General features: G+C 33.3%; 1 protein-coding gene and 1 pseudogene across 1 annotated transcript in view; both read right to left on the minus strand.

The window, feature by feature from the left end:
- Positions 1-1,755: 1,755 nt before the first annotated feature.
- LOC106026215 (UDP-glucuronosyltransferase 2B4-like) lies at positions 1,756-4,202 on the minus strand (annotated as a pseudogene).
- A 4,459-nt stretch (positions 4,203-8,661) lies between these two features.
- Positions 8,662-21,063, minus strand: part of LOC100723893 (UDP-glucuronosyltransferase 2B31-like) — a 47,181-nt gene continuing 34,779 nt past the window's right edge. The window contains exons 3-6 of the mRNA XM_063240740.1: positions 16,128-16,259; positions 13,459-13,546; positions 12,459-12,678; positions 8,662-9,217 (exon numbers count right to left, since the gene is read on the minus strand). Of these exons, the coding sequence (XP_063096810.1) occupies positions 8,938-9,217; positions 12,459-12,678; positions 13,459-13,546; positions 16,128-16,259 (720 nt within the window). The 3' untranslated portion in view covers positions 8,662-8,937. The remainder of the gene's footprint in view (positions 9,218-12,458; positions 12,679-13,458; positions 13,547-16,127; positions 16,260-21,063) is intronic.

Consider the following 21,063-nt stretch of genomic DNA (forward strand, 5'->3'; position numbering starts at 1 on the left):
TTAAAATTATACCCATGTTACATATCTGAATTGTATCCAGTGCTTCTTTTGTGAATAACTACTGTATAAATTATGCACACCTTCATTATTTTTCTATACACAATTTCACATGAATTTGTCATGAATCAAATAGAAATATATGAAAATTTGGTTTCTTCTTCCTCTACATTTAAAAAATTAATTTAATTTATTAATATTTATACACATTTATGGGATATTGTGTGATATTTTAGTACATGTGTACCAAAATTCTGCTTCTGTTTATTTTTTGTCATACTTTTTCCTTCTATCATGCCTCTTCCATTGATTCTACCATTTTCCCTTTACATAAATACAGAAATCCTTTTAAAATAGGGTTGGAATTCATGGATGCTTATTAATCTTAACTTTTCTTTGGGAATTGTGAGTGAGCATGTATAGCCACAAAAATGTACTTTAGGTACAGATATAGTTTTTTAAATTTTAAGTAGGATCTTATCGCACATTGATGTCAATAAGGCAAAAGTTCTTAAATTCATTAAATGTCATTTATTGGCTCAGTAAACCTTTTTGGTATTTTTTTGTATAAAATAATACTTTACAAATTTCTTGTTTCTTCATAAGGAATTTTATTCAATGTGCATAAAAAATCCTTTCTAATTGTGAGCTAGAGAAGCAGATTTCAAAATTCCAGTAGTAGGAATTAATAGGCACTCTTTGAGTATACAGCATCTACCCTCTGCATTTTCTGTCTTCTTTCTGTCAGGCAGCTATGCTGTTCCCTAAGGGAATTTTCTAAGGTGTCTCACTGTTTTGTTGTAGTGATGGAATACATGCAGTCTTTTATCATTAAACGTTTTCTACACAATTCCTGTAACTTGTTTACAGTCTGTCTCCCACAGTATCGTGAAGAACTTTGGGGCAGACACTGTGCCTGTTCATTTCCCTGCGTACTCAGAACTCTGCTGTGGATATGCTAAGCAATTACTATACATTTGGAATGGATGGTGTTTATTTTCTCATGTGTTTAATGCTATGATACCTTTGTTTAACTGTCAGGTTTTTTTTTTAACAAAAATAAAACTGACCTACTGGTGATGGAAAAAATTTGTAAGAATTTTGTTTGCAGGTCTCATTTCCCCATTTCCTATGACTTCTTTACTGTATGTCAGATAACTTGAATGAAAATCAGGGAATACTTTCTGCTGACTGTGCAGGAAACAGAACCAATGTTAACCTTAGGCAGAGGTTTGGCAGGTCTGCAGTGGAGTTCTCCAATAAAATCGAAATTGGGTAAGGATGGATGAGGAAATTCCAGGTCACAGTAGGTTCGAACAAGCCATACATCTGCTTTCCCCATTGTCACAGTTAAAGTGGGGGGTCTTCCTGCAGAGACAAAAGAACACTGAAGCTACCCAAAGTGAGAATGTGAGATGACCATGGATATGCCAGGTCATTTTCTCAAAGACCTTTCAGCAGTGGAGCAGAAGGTATTTAAAAGTGCCTATAAGTTTGGTGATAATTTACATTTGTATCTATGTATATATGTCTACATACATGTAAAATGTATGCCAAATATGTATGAATGTATATTTTTAACATATTTACTCTTCATATTTATGATTAGATGTGAAATTCATTGTTTGATATATTTTTGAGATTGCATAATCATAGTCATAAAAATATTCATAATTATAAACAAATGTCAAAATAAAGCAGTGTATAAATGTATTTTTATTTTCCTTAAGTTTTCAGAAACAACAAATCGATTATAAAGAGATATTTTAATTGGACTATCATTCTGCCCTGTAACTGTTAAAAAGTGTCTTTGCAATTCTCCATTTATTCTGCAGCATGCAGAAGACAAAATATTAAGTTTTGTTTCTCTGTTACCCAGTAATTTTTAGCATTACTAAATTCTCCTTACTAACTTACTATGTTTGGTTCATGAAAGAATTTCCTTTTACTTAGTTTTTATATAAGTGCATTTCACATAAGAGATAGAAAGGCTTTAGAATATAGAAGTAGTAATGAAATTTCAATAATATTCTCCCAAACAGGTAATATTAATATATAATAATAGATTTTAAAAACTAGATTAATATCTTGCATCTTCATACTTCCACATTACGTGTCTTTAAACAGATGGAGTGTAACCATGATGAAGCATGAAATAATGTGAAGTTTTAAAATGCTCGAGGCTATGCATTGTTAATGTGTGAGTTCCTGAAATGTTCTGTAAGAGTGACGCCATATCTTTCTAATAAAAATGATAATGTTAGATGGGCCAGAATATACTGAATTTAATAGACTATTTTATACATCTATTTCTTTTTTATTTCAACATTAAATTATGAAAGGTGAAATTTCTCTGTTGTTATACTCTTTTGAACATACCATCAAAGATGGAGAAATGTTAGCCATTCAAAATATCAGTGAAATACAGCACTTACTTAATACTTCACTGTAAAGTTGATTCCATTTCTTCTCACTAAATGTTTGAAAATGAAGTTCAAAATAAAGACAATATATCATATTTTTTAGCCTCTCTATGAATGCCATTTGATCACTTAACTCTGACAGACCAACAGGCACATAGGCAGGAGGAAATCACAGTCCACTACTGTACTTTTCATGTGTGTAGCCAGGAAAGAGGCGATGGGTGTACACGAAGGATAGTTTGAAGCCCAACTATCATATCCCCACAAGGAATGAAGTCATCAGCAAGGATGACATCGAACCTTGATTCTTGTAGTTTTGATATAAGTTATTTGTTTTGAACTACATCATCACAGAGTGTTTTCAGGTAATCAATCTCCTCCCATACAAGTTTTGCAACACTGAAAAATATGTCCAAATTGATTTTTTTGGTAGTTCATAAATCACTTTCCTGAGTCCTTCTGTCAAAAAATACTCCCAGTCACATGCAATAATGATGCAGGATAACCCTCAAATTTAATAGCAGGTACCATTTCCACATCATAAGAAATGGAAGTTGAAGGTCTCAAAACTGTCACCTCATGACCCTTTGGTACAAATACATCCAATATTGTCTTTAAATTGATCCAATGGCTGAATTCCATGGGCCACACCAGCACTTTTCCACAGCTCCCAGAATCAAAATAACTATTCAGCTGAAGCAGCAACAGAAAGGTAGTCAATTTCATAGACATCTTGGTGAAAATAGCCTTTCTTTTCAAATTGTGTTCTCACAGCTCTTTATGCTCAAGTAGAGATCATCATGAAGTTAAACTATAACATATGTTGGCAAAGTAAACATATTAAAATAATTTAGTATCTGGATACCAGTTCAAAGTGCAAACTTGGGAGTACCTTACGTTTAAGTGATAGTGTGAGTTGATTCTTTTATGAGTAAACTACTTTTCTATAGTTTGATGATGTTACATCTGCAGTGCACCTGTGATGTCATCAAGTTTTTGATGAAGTGTCAAGAACAGTGGCAATTTAAAAAGAAAAAAAAATAAAACAAGCAAAGGATATGCGACTTTTCTATATAGCTACACGAGAACTAGAAATACGGTGATAAAATAGGTGATTCAAATTTTTTGAATAGGATTATTTTATAGACATTTTTGTACAAACATTGTTGATACATCAATAATAAATTATACATTTTATGGATATTAAAAACCTACTTCAACAGTTAATAGTAATTCTGCAGAATTGTAAACTCTTCAGTGTAATCAAATGTAGATCAAGTAAAACTCCAAGAAATGAACTTTGCATGTTTGGCCATACCACATGCCTCAGACCTACACAATTACTAAACTGCTTCTTGTCTCAAAAATAGATTTATTTTTTCTCATTTCATAATCAGTGTCATACAGCATTCATTTTAAGGGAGAAATCACTCCCCAAGTAATTTTATGGACACATTACTTCCCAGTCAGTAAAACACAAAATAAAACAAAATTCCCAAGAAACAAATATTCATTAATCACTAAAACAACTGGTAAATAACAAATATATTTCAATTCACTTATGGATCCAAATGCACAAAATAAAGTTATAATATCTAATCACCCAATTTGATTGAAAGACAGTACTTATTAAACCCCCATACTATTGGTTTTACTCTCTTCAAAAAAAAGTAATAAGAACTGTGGGAGTAATAAAACCCAAAATGTATAATTGTCATTGTACAAAAGAAAAGAAAAGAAAGTGCTCTAAAGGTTATAACTGTGTATATGTTTAAGTGTATAAGATAGATAACCATATTATTGAGTGTTTTTTGGATCATTGAACAAAACTGTTTGTACTCTCACTGTTTGAAAGTCCATTTTATATGCTTCAATAATGTAACTTTAACAACTATTTCTAAGATGAGAATATGTAATCTATTAACTAGTGATTTCTTACTGTTTATTTTTTAAATTTTGTATTACTTGTACCCTTTTTCTGTTTTTTTTTTTCCTTTTTATCCTTAAAAAAATAAACATACTATAGGTTCAACCAAAATACACAGTTGGTCAGCTCAAATGTCTTAAAAATGAGCATCACAAAAATTTGTAGATCAACTGTAAGTGTGAAGATCTTATGAAAAGACTATTTTATCTTTAGGATACTAACTTCTGGTCATGCATTATCTAGAGATTTGTGAAGAAATGATTCACATTGAGTTTTCATGTAATGTATTGGTACAGGATTTCAAAGCATTAGAAATTTTCACAGGTTTATAAACTATACACTATATATGACCATTCTGTGATTTTGATGTAATATGAATTGTAGTTTAAAGGAAGCCTTACGTTCATCCCTTCTACGAATGGTTTTCCATTATGCTGTGTTCTTTAGTGAGTATGAGTATGAATGAGAGCAAAATTAATAGAGCTGTTTCCGTAAGATGCACTGTGAGAGGAGCCTTTTCAGAAGTGGCTATTTAAAGCTTTTGTGCAAAGAAAGTCTTTCTGTAAATCCTGCATATATTCAAGAAAAAACCTGATAAAATAATTAAGTTAGTTATAGATAAGAGAATTACAAAGTAAAGACAGATTGAATATGAATAGGTGCAGAAGACATAAAACAGTGGTAAAGATTATATTTCTGTGTCAGTGTATTTTTATTTTGAATGACCTAGTAGAGATGGATGACAATAAATAACGCAAAACTTCCAGGTTTGGGGAAATGGGTAGTGACTCCCTAAGGGCATAGCATTTCCTTTGGGGAAGTACAAATGCTCCCCTTTTAGGTAGTGGCGAGAGTTGTAACATGTGGAAAATATATTTGTGCCAATGAATTTTACACTGTAAAACAATAAATTTCAAATTATACAGCGTGGTTTTGTTTGTTTGTTTCTTGAACAGGGGTCTTGCTATGCAGTTCATGTTGGCCTTAAATTCACTAGGTAATCTAAACTGGCCATTTACACATGCTGACATTCTTGACTCTCTCTGGGATTACCTTCATGGACCACAAGCCTGGTTCACAATATGAAAGTTTTATATAAACAACTATAACAACAAAAAACTGGCCAGAGCGGTTCAAGACCTTAATTTGTTAATCTTGTGACTCACACAAATATAATTCCTACATGATAAAAGTAGCCAGATCTATGAATGTTTTCAGTTATATTATTTATTAAATTTGACTTTAAAGAGAAAAAAGAAAAAATGGAAAAAATCAAGAAACAAACAAACAGACAACAATAAAAGAAAAACAACAGCAACAACAAAAAACTCTAGCTATCTAGGTTTTTGAAAGAAGGTGATAGAAATTTAACAATTATTGTTTTATTGTGTGTTGTTACCTTGAAAATAACTCCTGAGTTTATCAGATACAGGAATAAAATAAAACAGCAAATGGAACAAACATTGGATTTCAGAAACAAAATAAAAAAATCCCCATAGTTTCCACAATGTACACAGCCTTCCTCCATACAGACGCCGAGACTATCAGCCGCAATCAATCAAACAGCAGAAGCAAAGTCAAGCCATCATGGGAGCATCAAGCTATTCCCTTCACCACACTCTGCTATCACCTCACTCTGAGTTCTTCTGTATCAGCCAGTTGCGTGGGGGGGGGGGCGTGGGTTGTGATGGGCTGGGATTTGGGGTGCTCCTTTGGCACACTGGGTGGTTGATAATAAGGCATGAATCAGCTTCTTGCTGGGTCTGTTCCCGTTCCTTCATTTATATTTGAAACATGTTATATTTAAAAGTATGTTTGGTTATTTATATGCACGGTAAGATCATTGTGAAAAACTTCTATGGATTTAGTAATGATAACAGTTATGCAAATTGATATTTTTTAGTTGCGACTGTACTGAGTTCTCCATGTTAACTCATTCATTGTTTCAGCTCCGTAAAATAGGTAGAATTGTTACTCAATTCCATGTCTCTGGAGAGTGGAATATCAGACGGGAGAAATAACTTGCCCAAATCTACATCATTCTGTAGAGCTACAGAACTCAGAATAAAACCAGCGAAAACCACTACGCTATGCTGATGCCCTTTACAAAAGTGCTAAGTAAAATCCACTAAAAATAGATGTTAAATCAGAAAAAATTGGTGCCAGTTCGGATTTTACATTTACTGCCATTAATATGTGGTAATATATTGCACAGATTTACTTTCAGAGATGTGGTGATATATGTAGCTATCTATAGGACATGAGTAATTTAAACATGAAACGTGTTACCCTGAAAAAGACGCGGATGAATTTAATACATTGTATGTCCGATGCCTGGATCATTCACGTATTCCAAATGGCATTAACAAATTGATAATATGAAATCAAACATTACAGATTGTGATTGAAAATAAATACACTTATTTTGCTACATTTTAAGACTATTAACTCAGGAAAACATTATACTGAAAGAACAAGCATTACTAATAAATATTGTTTTTTGAATTCTATCTATTCATTCAGTCTTTGAACTTATGTAAATTTACATATTTTTTCAAAGAATAATTTTTAAAACCTTAAAGGGATTGTTTAAAATCCCTGAAGTCTTTTGTAAAACTTGTTTTTATCTTGCAAGCAGAACAAGGAGAACACACGCACTTTTTGCAATGGTCATATGTCATAAAACATGTTCACTCATCATTCATTCAGACATGTCTCACCATGTACCCAAGCTGGCTCAAGGAATCAGGTGCCTTAGACTTGCAAGGGGCTAGAATAAGAGGCACATGCCATGATACAGCTTAGCTGACTTACCTTATTACACTATCTGGAGATATATTCATCAGCTGGAGATATATTCATTGGCTGGCACACATTTACATTCTAAAAAATAATCCTCTACATAAATACATATGTGTAGAAGTATTTCTGCATCACAGATTCCTTAAAGTTCTATTGCAGAGTGAAATCGTTGTTTCAATTCTATTTGACAGAATTATGCTACATTGAACTCCCACAGCTAAGATATCCTTAAATTCCTATGGGATATAAACATTCTCAGGAAATCACTTATTGAATTGCTTTCTGTTTTTCAAAACATCAGTGACTTTTGTCGTCATTTAGGTGTTACTGTTTATTTTTCACTTCCGTGAATTCTCTCTTTCTCTTTTGTCTATCTGCATGCGTATTGCACTCTAAATTTTTGGTTAGTGATTTACGTTATTTTCCACTCCATAATGAATACAAAACCTTTGTTTTTTGATAAAGAGTAGTTTTACCTTATGTGAATGATTTTATAACATTGACTACAAGCACTGCATTGATTGTATTTTCTTTTAAACGTGCTAAACATTAGACTGATTGCATGAGAAATTATATTGTATACTCTGTTATAATTCTACTAACCAATGCAAGTGATGTGAGGGTGTTTTTCATGAGAGCTACAAGATTTCCTTGCTACCAATAAAGCCAAGTAGATATTTCTCAAGTCTAATCAATTTTAGCATAAACTCCTTCATGATATAGAGTTTCAACAAGGGTCTTCATCACATTTGTAGTTCAATTTATGTATTTCCCATGCAATTTATTTTATTTTAATTGATGTTTTCAGTGATAGTTTTGAGTTCTTAGGTTTAAAGGATAATGATGATTACATCAATTTCAGTTCGATGTAGTGATATAATTTTTCTATTTGTTATGCATAGAAGAATGCAACAATAGACTACTGAAGAAAGAACATGAGATATAGATGATATATAATAATTTTCATTGAAAAATGTCTAACTCAAACCTATCAAACTTTACAACATGTCTGCATGATGATTTAGGCAGGCTGCTTGCTTCTGAAAAATAAGACTTACCTGTATTCATGTACATTTGGAAGAACAGTAGATTCAACAAATATTTTTTGAATACCCACTGTTCACTGCTGGAACCACAATTGAGACCCTACCTATACTCTCAAATGATATGAAGGATAAGACTAAGCAGGTTACTTTTTAGATAGTTCTAAGAAAAACTTCAAGTTCAAACATGACATAAAAACTTCCCCAATAAGGTCAATGTTACAGTAGCAAGTAGTTAGTAAATAGTATACTTCTCATTCTCTATATATTCTCCCGAGGAATGATGATAGCAAGAACAACATAAATGTTAGACCAACTCTTTTGGGAAAGAAAGGATGTTGAGGTAAATCTAACACAAGCAGTCAAGAAGCACTACTGGTGTTCCAAAACCAAATTGAATGATACTTTTTTTTTTACAAAATTCTGATTATTGAATAATTTGTCTAGAAAATAATGACAGTACAATGTGTTGGTATTTCCAATTAATGTTCTTATGTCCATGAATGAGTTGCAAATCACAGCTAAGTTAAGTAAATTCATAGCTTTACAATTTTCTACCTCTTTACCAGCTATTAAATATTTTTGAAATGAAGTTTAGAGTTTGTTATGGGAAGCAGTGATAATTTGTGTAACCTCAGGAGGAAGGAATTTTGCATCACCATCTATTGTTGCTGTAATAAACTGGGGGAAATTTCAAATGTATAATCCCCATTTATCAGGACTTCCAGTCCAAGCATAAATGCAACTACTCTTTTTTTTCCTTCCTTTCCACTTTTGCAAACTTGTGGCAACAAAACAGACAACACTTTGAGATGATGAATATCACAGTGGCCACAGAGGCCAGCAGGAACCCGATCACATCCAAAGAGTGGTATTGCAACCAGGAGAGGTCGTGGGCTGCAACCCGCAGGTGCTTGGCCCCTTTGTGACGCATGACAAACTCAACCCAGAAGACTGCTCGGTCCAGGGGCTTCACTGGCTGGTCATGGTGAATTCTTGATAACCTCAGGGCATTCTGTTTATAGCTATAGCAGAAGCAGAAAGGCCAACATTAAAAGCTGGTTAATTTGCCCAAGTCTATCACAAGTTTTTAGAAACTTCTGTAAAGATGTATCTAAATATGTGCCAACAATTAAAATATAACAAGCAGTAAAGTGGTATACTATGAGGTGGGTCATCTTAGAGCATTTAGCTTTTATATTGAATTTTTCTTGTAGGCATTTTTTATATACATGTGACTAGTGAGAAACTGTCAACCTGGAGTTTTTGAAAAGGAATTGTGTCATAGGAGATGAAATGGCAGTTAAGTAGTCTGTTTTCCTTCCTCTCCTCTCTTCTAGTTAATTTCCACCTAGTAGTCAGAGTTTTGTTTCCTTTTTTTCCCCAAATCACATGAGATTAGGCCAGCACACTGCTCAGAATTTTTGCCTTCTCATCATATGTAGAACAACATGCAAATCTTTTGTTGGACTACAGCCACACAATGTCACTTAGGGGAAAAGTTTCCTCTGATGCCTTTCCTCCATTGTTCTGTTTACTTAGTATTCTGTATAATTTTCAAATTCATTAAGTATTGCATAACAAAACTTTAAATATGAGCTACTTAATAAAGTGCGTTTATCATTAATAGATAGTTGTTTATTATATAATTGATAATTCTTGTGAAGTAAAAATGTCAATATTCATACAATCAAATCATGATTTAGATGTCATTTTTGCCTAGAACCATTACAGCTCTGTGGACTAGATTCACATTAGTTTCTTTCTCAAAGTACTTTTCTAACTATGAATACCATGTTTTGTTTAATAAATCTAATTTATTTATGTGAATAACATAGCATGTACTTATTTGTGTCTATTTATGACAGTTACTTACTTCCACTATATGTAGTTACCACATATTATCAACTCGTCATTTTATGGTTTTGGAATTTTTGGATTGTAAATTGTTGTTCACTTTTATGTTTAATTCCATTTTACACATTCTCATATGTGTATTGGTTTATCAAATCACATATTTTTTTCATTTTATACGGTTAGGCATATAGTTGCTGTGATAAAAATGCATGTCCTATTATGATTTCTTTGTTGAAATTTAAATGTTTAGAAATGTACTATTGAAATATTGACTCAAGGAATTTTTCGTTATCTAATTTTGAAACTTTAAAAATCTTAATTCAACCATGCATGATCGGTATACTCTTTACATTTTAGATTTTTTTTTTTTGATCTGGGAATCATACTCATGACCTTATGCTTGCTAGACAGGTTTGCTACTGTGCAACATCCTTGATCATATAACTCAAAATTTTAAAAATTTATTCATAGATTTTATTTCGCAAACATTTAAATTTTTACATTGTTTCCATTTTTTCATTAGGCTTTTCAAATCTGATATATTTTCATTCATTATTTTTTAATGTTTTCAGTGTATATGATAAAGATACTTCAAAACTCCCTACTGTCAATAAAGTGGCATATTCATATTTGCCCTTTATCAATTTTTGTTTTTTATGTTGAAAGTAAGAACAAAAATTAAGAAATTACATTACAATGAATAGTTAATTAGTTAGCATTATGAAATATTCATTGTAAAGTTTAATTATATTTTACCTACCTTGATGTTGATAAATGTACAGCAGTTTAGTATGACTTCACTTAACTGGATACTCTTTTAGTGATAGATTTCAGATATAATTACATAAGATATATTTTACAAACAAAATACATGGTATGCTTTGAAATAAAGACTGTCTTTGTATTTTAATGATTAATCTGGTTGTGTTTAAAGTAGTATTAAAATACATTTAAATCTTTGATTTTTTACATTTCCTCTATTTTTCCAACATGACTTATTTTCTTTCTTTACTTTCTCTTGACTATTTGTAAAGTTTTTTCAACATTCAATTTTGTTATTTAATGTTTAATAACATATTGTTAAAGTGTTTCTGTAATGATATCCTTTTGGTGTAATAGTATCACTGATAATTTTACATAATGCTAATTTCATATTAGAAATGCTACATATATTACAACATTTTTGTTGCAGTATTAGAAAGTTTGATTACTGAAAATATATTTTGTTAACCTTACAAACTTCTATGCTTTAAAATGTATCATCATGAAAGGATGAATCCATGTATATTGAACAAAGAAAAACTGTAAATCAAATATTTGCAAGTGGGCTTAGATCCATATTTAATACAGGATACTTACAATGAAATAATAAGACAAATAACCAAGTTAATAAAAGTTTTAGGGATTGAAAATGCTATTGCAGCAAAGTAGAAATGTGAATAACCAAAAGGCATGTGAGCAACTATTCATTACTTCTATAAATAAGTGAAATGAAAAGTGAGATCACAATCAGGTATCACAATGTGACCCCTGTCAAATCAAAGATGTAGAGACAATACGTTTTTGTAATAGTCTAGAAAAGTTGGAGCCTTTCTGCACTACTGGTTCAGGGTGTACAATACAGACTCTTATTTGGAAAGCACATTGACCATTGCTCAACAGCACAAAGTTCTTCTGTGAGGCAGTAATTCTAACCTTTGGTAATGTACGAAAGAAGAAAAACATATATTCACACAAAACATTCAAAGACTTGTTCATCATAGTCAAAACTGGAACACAAATAGTTCACAAAGCAGGAACTGGATAAATTATCATTTAATTCTTGTTTTTCATTAGAAATAAAATATGAGAAATGTTAAATCATGGAGAAAAGTAACACGATTCATGCCATCATGTTGAACAGTTTGCAATCTAATTTTATGGAACAATATATAAAGAATATTCTGGTCCTTTTGTGTTTTTTCACAAATACCCATCATCTGAAGCTTAAGGGAGGAGAGGTTTAGTTCTCTAAAAGTGTGTACAATTTGTGACAGAGATAGTTTCAGAGCATTTAGGTACTGATTTGAAATAGTTTATTGTGTTTATTAATAAATTATATTAAATTTATTGTTCTTTCCAGCTATGCATTTTGTCATAGTAATAAACATGTATTAAAGAATACATAGTAATAAACATGTATATATTACATTTAAGTACATAGTAAATTTTTGTATGTTTTTAATAACTGATCAGGCATTAAAACTTTGGGGTCAATTTGCTGTTAAAATCACTGGTTGAGTGTAAAAGGCTATTTCAGAGTGTTAAAATCATTTCAATTTTCAAAATTAGATTCAAAATAGCGTGACATCAATGCTTATTATCAAGATACTTGATCTATAAAAGGAATTGAGGAAAAAGGGTACTCACGAAAGATCATTAATGACTGTTTTCATTGCATTGACCAAATCTGTGCTTGACATCCTGTTGAAATCCACTCTAACAGCTGCTCCTTTGGCCTTTATGTGGGCAATATTATCACCTTGATCCCAAAACAGAGGAATGCCCACCATAGGGACGCCATGGTAGATTGCCTCATAGATGCCATTGGTACCACCGTGAGTTATAAAAGCTTTAGTTTTTGGGTGACCTGGAATGGGAGAATGTAAAGAAAATTATCAATAATCAGTCTTAAAATGAGAAATGGAATGAAAGGCATTGAATGATAAAGTGTTTTCTAGGAAACAAATTATGATAACCATGAAACTATGTTGAAAATGCTCAGTCCACTGATAGGTCAGTGAGCCCTACAAGGAAAAGGCTGTGTGGGAACTGACACTTGATAAACTAAAACAAGGTGGGCAGGAAGGAAGAACATATTCCAGAAGAAAGAAATAGAATGGGAAACCATAGCCACTTTCTTGGGAGAATATGTGATCCCAAAGACATAGCCAGGTTCCTGCATTTCATAGGGAGGAGTGCTGCGAAGCCAGGAGTCTTTGTGACTCTGCAGGCCCACGAAGAAATTTTAGTTTTCAACAAAAAGTGCTTTATCACTTTATGACTGGGAATGCATTCTAACAAAAATAAACAGTCAGGTGTAATAAAAGAGAGAGCCTTAGATTTCAGCCAAATTTGCAATAACCCTGCAGTAGACAAGTGAATAGGTATAAATTACAAGAGATAAGAAATAAAGGAAGGTGAGAATTGAGTGAAAATTTATTCTGACCAAAAACTGTTACTGTGTAAAAAAATATCAACAGTTGTTTTTGATCCAATTTTGCCTAGGTACTGTAACAGTGTAGAAGTATTAGCAAGAATTTTCAATGTTCATGGAAATAATTCAATACATTAATATCCTCTAGGTCTGTGACCTTCTCAACTATCTATTTATTACTCATGTATCAAAATTTGTTCTCTGCAGTCTTACCAAGAAGGTCATTCTGAGGGATCCATTTGTACAGCTGAGTGTTGGGTCCTAGAGTGGCTGGTTTCTTGCCATCAAATCTCCATACAACCTTTTAGAATAAGGAAACCTCTAATTATTTTAGTCAAATGTTAGATTATGGCATGGTTAAAGGCTAAAGAGTTTAATAAATCACAAAATTTAATATCTATCAAATGACAGGTAAGGAAATGAGAATGAGAGGTAATAATGTTAAATACTAAAATGGTGATGTAAGTAAAATACCTATTTTTCCTGTACATCTTTTAAACTTTATTAAATTTGGGGTGAAGTCTCAATGCTTCATAAATTGAAACTTATAGAAGTGAGTTCATTGATACCACACATCCATATTTCAAATACAGTCACTATATTTCTCTTGTAACAATGTGTTAAAATACCTGACTACACACTAAAGAATCTATACTTGGTACTAATTATGAAGTGCTAAATATAATGATACTTTCCAAATGTGCTATATGAGGAAATTTATTTGTGATCATTTGTTTCATGCTATTGTGTTAATGTCTCACCATGGAGAATACATTTTTAATTCAATGAGTAAGTCCTCTAGCTGATATCAGTCCTATTTCTGATATGACAGAGGCAAATCTTCCATAATAAGGTGAGATTTGTCTTTCTCTTATCTAGCTGATTAGGCTGGTGCTTGTGCAGAGTTATCATGTATTTGACAGCTTCCCCATTATGGAAGAAATTCAAAGTGCCAGACCCTCACAGCTGAAAAGAGGTTATTTGGCTCCCAGTTTCAGTAGATTCAGCTCATGGTTGGCAGGGTCCAAGAGGGAAACATCAATGGTGAAGGCTATGTTGGAATGGCATTGCCTAGTTATTGTTGACCCCAAAGCAAAGCAGGGAAGCATTGCCAGAGGAATGGGCCATGAAACAGATCAAGATTTCACCTTTATTTCCTGATATTTCTACACATATCAAATATCAAATATCTACAAATGTCAAATTTCTGAGCTGTGTGCTTCACTGATCCTCATGGCAGCTAATGAAACAAGCAATTGATAATTAAATGTAATTTTGACCCTGTACCTCCTTTCAGTTTAACACTCAACACAAATCTTAAATCATAGTGAATCTCCAAAAAAGGACAATAATCTATTGGTAATTGTGTCTTACATGGTATAACTATGTTGTGTATGCCTGGAAATATGGTAGTCTCTTCAGAAGGCTCAACAGATCCACTGTTGTCAGAAGTGCAATAAAAGTTCCATGTGACATGGAAAATAAGTGAAACATCATAAAATAAAAATAGAGTTAAATAATCCAATGTGTCAGTGGCATAGCATTTTCATTTCAGAAAGAGAAGTATCAGGGTGGGAAAGAATCAGGCCAAAAAATCATGAAACTCAACTGGCCAAATGTTAAAGGCTTTATCTTGATGTCTGGCACCCAAGATATATGATGATGAGATTCGTGATTTAAAGTAGTTTGATGTCTCAGCATTGCTTGGTGTGAACCATAGCTTCTTTCCTTGGCAAACTCCACATACTCCCCATGTCTTTATTAGCTCATGTCTCCTATTCTTAGTGCCTCTGATATTTCAGGGTTTCCGTTGCCTGTTCAACTTCATTCAAAGGCAGGAGCCTCATGCATTTCTGTGTCAGGAGCAAGAGCTCATGGACTGACTTCCCTTCCTCCTAGCACTGAACTCTGACCAGATTCCCCTCATTAGTTTCTACTCACAGTGTCCTAGTCCTCCCTTCTCTGTAGCTCCAAACCTTTCCAATTTTCTCTAACTGCATGAACAGATATAATTACAGCAATAAGCCTATTTACCAAGTATCCACTTTCTTTATCAGATATCCGTATGGTTTAGCTAAGGTATACAACACTCAGAGTTGAAAGGAAGTGATGTTTATCTGACTCATGATTCCACCAGTCTGTCCATGATTGGATGGCGCCAGGGAAAAGCATTATCGGGTAAGCACTAAGCAGAGCAGAGCTACTTGATGTGTGTAGCTTGCAGCAGGGTGGGAGAGCAATGCCACGGAGGAAGGGAAATTGGGTGATGTGTTAAGGTCATGTCCCCATTACCTATCCTGTTGGACCTGCAGTTGATGCACAAGTCCCCTAAACAGCTCCAAGACAGTCAAGATGAAATTATGTTTCATTATCAATCTTAGTTTTTTGCTTTCTTTGAATAGCACTAAGAATATTATTATGGATAGACCATTTCCAACATACAAATGGGTAAAGGAGGCAAAATTGTATAGGAGAAGTTGCACATCTGACTACTTGATATTATTTTTATTGTGCTGTTGCTTTGACTAATCAACTTTAACCAGATTCTGGTATTTTCTGTAGTGAACACAGTGTCCTCAGTTATCTTGCATAGAAAGTATAAAACCAAAAGTACAGAACTGAGTCACTGCTCTGTCTGTGGCTTTAATGCAACTCTTATAGCAAGATCACAGAGCACTAGTTAGACACATGTTTTTCTGATCCCATTGATGTTAAAAGTATCATGTGTACTCTTTGAATGTATGGTTGATATCCTCTAAAAGTGATTAATGCCCTGAATGATGGAACACCAGAAGGTGTATATTTCACGAAGGAAATTTCTGTCATCAGTCTCTTTACAGACTTGTCAAGTATTTGGCTACCACTGAAGCACTTTAGCTAACCTTCTGTGGAATCTGAGCAAGGGCTGAAGCAATCACATCGGCTTTGTCTTCTGTCATGTTCATGACCATTGACCCCAGGCTAAATATCACAATGCCATGTTCTCCAGAGCTCTGCACAAAGTCTTCCAGTTCCTGTGAAGAAAGAATTTGCCTCCATCACAAAAGAGCAACAGTGGACAATGCAGTCAAAAGCACTCCTAAATACTGCTGAGGAAAGAAATCACATAGTATGAGGAATTACTAGAATGTTGACTCTTTTAAAAAGTAATTAAAAGGTATCTAAATGTGTATAAATATCTTTTATAAGGTATTTAGTTCAGTAATGTAGCAGCTACTTTTTGCAAGCATTCTCTGGAACACATTTATCATTTGGTATTAAAAATTTCTCAAATTAATGAAATACATCCTCCTGTATCTTTGTCTAGCATACTTCTCATTTCTGTTTCAGTGGATTTGACTAATTTAAACATGTCATACAAGTGCATTCACATATTTTCCATCAACTACTTTGAAGAGATAATTTGTCACATTCTAATGTTCTTGCCTCAGATAGAAAGAAGCTAGAGACCAGCTTCAGAAGGAAACTCCCCAGACTCAGTAACATCCACAGACTGGGCATGGAGAAGACAGCACCAAGGGCCAGGATATTTCTGAAGCCAGTCTCGTAGCTGACCGCTGTGAATGTCAGATCTACTAGTTCCAAAATAAGTGATCTCTTTCAATGTTCAGAAAAAGTTCATTAAATGTAGAAAATATTCCTATTAGCTTTGTTTATAAGCGGTGATAATACTTTTGTATGACCATAGTACATATAGTTCATCAGTAAATCTGCTAAGAGATACTTGGGTTGCTTCAATCTGTTCATTTTCAAGAATAATGCTGCTGTGATCACCAATGTCTCTCCATTAACCTTTACATATATTTACAAAAGTGGAATTACTGAATCATAAGCCTAAATTTAATTTTTTAAAAATCTCTAAACTGTTTTCTATAGTGTATTTTTTGGCAAACCTAATCGCCAAATCTTATGGGAAATGGATTTCTCTTGTTGCTGTGCTGGTTGTTGAATAATTTTCTTTTAAATTTAATTAAGTTACTTTAATTTATATTTATAATATGAAATAATGATATATTTATAATTGCATTTAACTTTTAAAAAATAACATATATATGGAAGTATACATAAATGTGTGTATATATTCAAACTGGAGTCATACATACTTATGGAAATGATTTTCTCTTTTACCACATTCCAGTCAACTTCTCTTGAATCACTTCTCAAGTAGCAGTTCAAGGCTTTCTGTCTGCATCCAGGGATTTGTTATTTCTCTTTGACTTACTCATTTCAAGCAAAAATAATATATATTAGAATTTTGTTACATTAATGTACTAAATATTCACACTTTTTTCTTCAGCAAGTATTTTATTTGGTTCAAATTTCCATCATGTGCTTTTTATTCCTCTCAGTAATATTCTATCACCAATCCTCCCCTAACATCTTCTCTAAAAAGTACCCTTGCCTTATATTCAAGTTTGAGCCTAATTTCAGTCACACTAGTGCATTTACACATCATGGAATTCTAAGATAGTACCTGCGCAATCATGTTTAGAAGGTGACAGTAATTAGTTTTTCATTACCTATGTTAAGTTTCTGGAAATGTTTGAAAAAATAATTAAATATAGGTTTCCAGAGGCATTCCCTGTCTTATACACCAGAGTCCCAGAACTCTGTAGGTTTTGATCTTCCTGGAACCCTAAAATAATAACATTTATTTTAAGTGCTCACCATACACTCATTCAATTGGGAGATTGGGGATCTAGGTCTGTTCTCTAATAACTGGCACGTGGAATAGGGACCTGAAATACTGGAAGTAAGTGTTTCAGCCTGAATGAGTAAGACTTCCTAAAGTAAAAAGTGTGGATATGGAAAGTCTGAATGTAGAGGAGGTCTTTATAAGATGAAAGCCATCACTAGAGTTCTGGGAGAAGAGAGGGAAGAATAAGATTGAATCTTCCTGCTATGAGCAAGCCATTTTATATAGTAGTAAAAATAGGGCCAGGGATATAGCTCAGTGCCACAATTGCCTGCAAACACAAGTTCCTGAGTTTGACTAATAGAAACAAAAACAAAAATGGGGTAAAAGCTTTCAACTGAAAAGCAAAGATATTTATGGCCACTCCAAGGCCTGCTTACATGCTAAGTGCTTTATGTGCCAAAGAAAGACCTAGCAAACATGTTAAAAGAGATAAGAAAATATCCATGACTTCCTAAGACAGCATTTTAAATATTGATAATTGCAAATGAGTTGGAAAAAATCTTTAAAAGGCACATAGTGCTGGAAAAATCACTTCCTGTGAGACATTCTCAATTTGGAACCTAGTTCATTTAGTTTTGTGTCCATTACAGAGCTCATGTTGATAGCTTCTAATTCAGATACTGAGGAAACAAAAGAGATACAAACTGTGGCTTCTGTCCCCAGGTTGGACAGGAGCAGGTGTGGTTTACAAAGAATTTGTCACAAGGCGCTATCCAGAAATTTATGTGTTTTAAAACAAGCTGCTGTGAAAGGGGAGAACATAGCCTCCCTGCTTGTTTTCCAGTTGGAATTGAAAGAAATGCTAATGACTAGTAGTATTTTGTTCATATGCCTTATGAAATACAACTGCAAAATCCTTAAACAATGTGTGGTTGATAATGGAGTCTAAATTCCACTTACAATGGGACTCTTAGAAAATGTTTTGGATGTATATCAATTGAAACCTTATATCAAAAACGTGGCACAAACTTTCCAGACTTCTGCTCAATTCCTTCATCCTGATGTGAAGTTAAAGTCTCTTTTCCAGCTCAGGGTCATAATTAACAGAGCATGTCCCAATCCATGTCCAGCAATAAATGAGGAAATGTTTTCTGGAATAGGAATATATGTGCTGCTTGACGAACAGATTCATCATCCTGATGAGCTATATTTGCAATTGACAGATTCAATAAAAGAGCATTGTCAACTATTCAAGAGGATGAGACGGGGCTGGGGATTTAGCTCAGCGGCATAAGTGCCTGCCTTGCAAGCAGGCAGTCGTGAGTTCGATCCCCGGTACCGATAAAAAGGAAAAAGACAAAAAAAAAAAAAAAAAAAAAAAAAAAAAAAAAAAAAAGAGGATGAGACTCCTCTGACGTCCTTTTCAAATGTCCTCCAGGGACCCCAAGAAACATTCACTCTAGTTGCAGCTAATGTAAAAGAAGCTATTTGTAGATGGATTTCAAAACACAAATGCTGTGAACATTTTATTCTACAATTGGCATATAAAATTCTAATTGGGAAAATGAACAGGCTTTAAATCCTATAAAATCAAGTAATGATTTACCAACATATTTGAACTTATCAAGACACTGGAACTGAGTTATATAAGACAACTATGATGGCTCAGGTTATGGCTGATCTTGCAAGTATAAAAGGAAGTAATGTGAAATGTTTTAGATGTGGAAAAATGGGTCAATTTAGAAAAAATTGTGAAGCTCTTTTGAGGTCTAATAGAGCTGATGTTGCAGCTACAGTGAGTCAAAGAAGCAATGCCTTTGGCATGGAGGACTAGGATCCTGCACCAGGACTTGGTCCAAAATGCCAGAAAGGAAGGCATTGGTCCAAATATTGTCACTCTAAATTCCATAAGGTTGGTACACTTTTGCCATGAAAATGAGATGATGGCCTTTCATCAGACCATCCAAAAAATAGAGAACAAACAGCCTGTGAAGTATGGAGTATGTTATCCACCCAGATAGGCACAGCAGTCATCCAGAGGGCTTCAGGGTGTCTATGAACTCAGCCTAAAATTCTGTGCTACCTTCTGTAAGATAATCCTGCAACATGAGGTGGAAAACAACACAAAATATAACAAAACAAAATCTCTTCAACTCCTCTGAATAAATAGTGTCTCCAAATTTTACCCACTATTGTGTACAGAATGTCAAATTTTCTCTATTTTGTCAGAAACATAATTTGGATGAAATACAATGTTAAGATTTAGCAATGAACTTAAATTAAATTACTGCATGATTCATGACTAAATTTTTACAATGAAAGCTAGACAATTTCTGATTATGTTTGCTAATGTGTTTAATTAGGTGTTTCATGTATGAATATGTGTTATATATGCATGGTAATTTCTATGTTCTAGATGGTATTACTAATTTAGTAAAAAATTTAGATGTTTCTTCAACATATTTTGAATTTAAATGAGCTCTTACATAGATTAAGTTTGATAGATTCTTTGTTAGTATGTCAATTAATTTCAAGCTATTGGGTTGTTCTTGAGTTATATTTTACAATCTCTTTGAGTCTAGAAATCTATTCATTTCTTCAAAATCTGCTAGTTCATGTTTTCAAGCAAATAGTATCTTTTGGTTTTCAGTGTTTTGAATTTCGATTTTGCCTTCTTCATTTATATTTTCATTCATGTGATTCTTTCTCTCTTTCTCTTGCTAAGTCTAGTGAAGCATTCATCTATTGCTTTTATTCATTCAAAGACCTGGTTCAGCACTTTCGATTTTCTATGTTTCCTTTACACTTCAATTTCATTGCTTTGTCCTCTAGACTTTATTCCTTTCCTCCAAATTTTATTTGGTCCTGACTATTTGTTGTTTCTCAAGTCCCTTAAATTTTTGCATAGGGTTTTTACTTGATTTTGGTCTGTTTTACAAATATTAGCACCAATTTTAATAAACTTTTCTCTTAGAACTGCCTTCATAGTGTTCCAGAGTTTGTGCTGAGTTGTATCAGCTTTGCCATTAACTTTCAGAAGTTCTTTTCTCTGACTCCTTCTGTAAGGCATTGGTTATTTGTGAATGTGTTGTTAAACATACCTGTCCTTCTAATTTTTTGCTGGGGTATCTGGCACAGGTGGTTTGAGTTTCTGGGCTGTGTTTGCCTTGGATTCCAGG

This window comes from Cavia porcellus, unplaced genomic scaffold (assembly GCF_034190915.1).
Source record: "Cavia porcellus strain 051 isolate PalLab524CR breed Dunkin Hartley unplaced genomic scaffold, mCavPor4.1 scaffold_30, whole genome shotgun sequence".
Taxonomy (NCBI): Eukaryota; Metazoa; Chordata; class Mammalia; order Rodentia; family Caviidae; genus Cavia; species Cavia porcellus.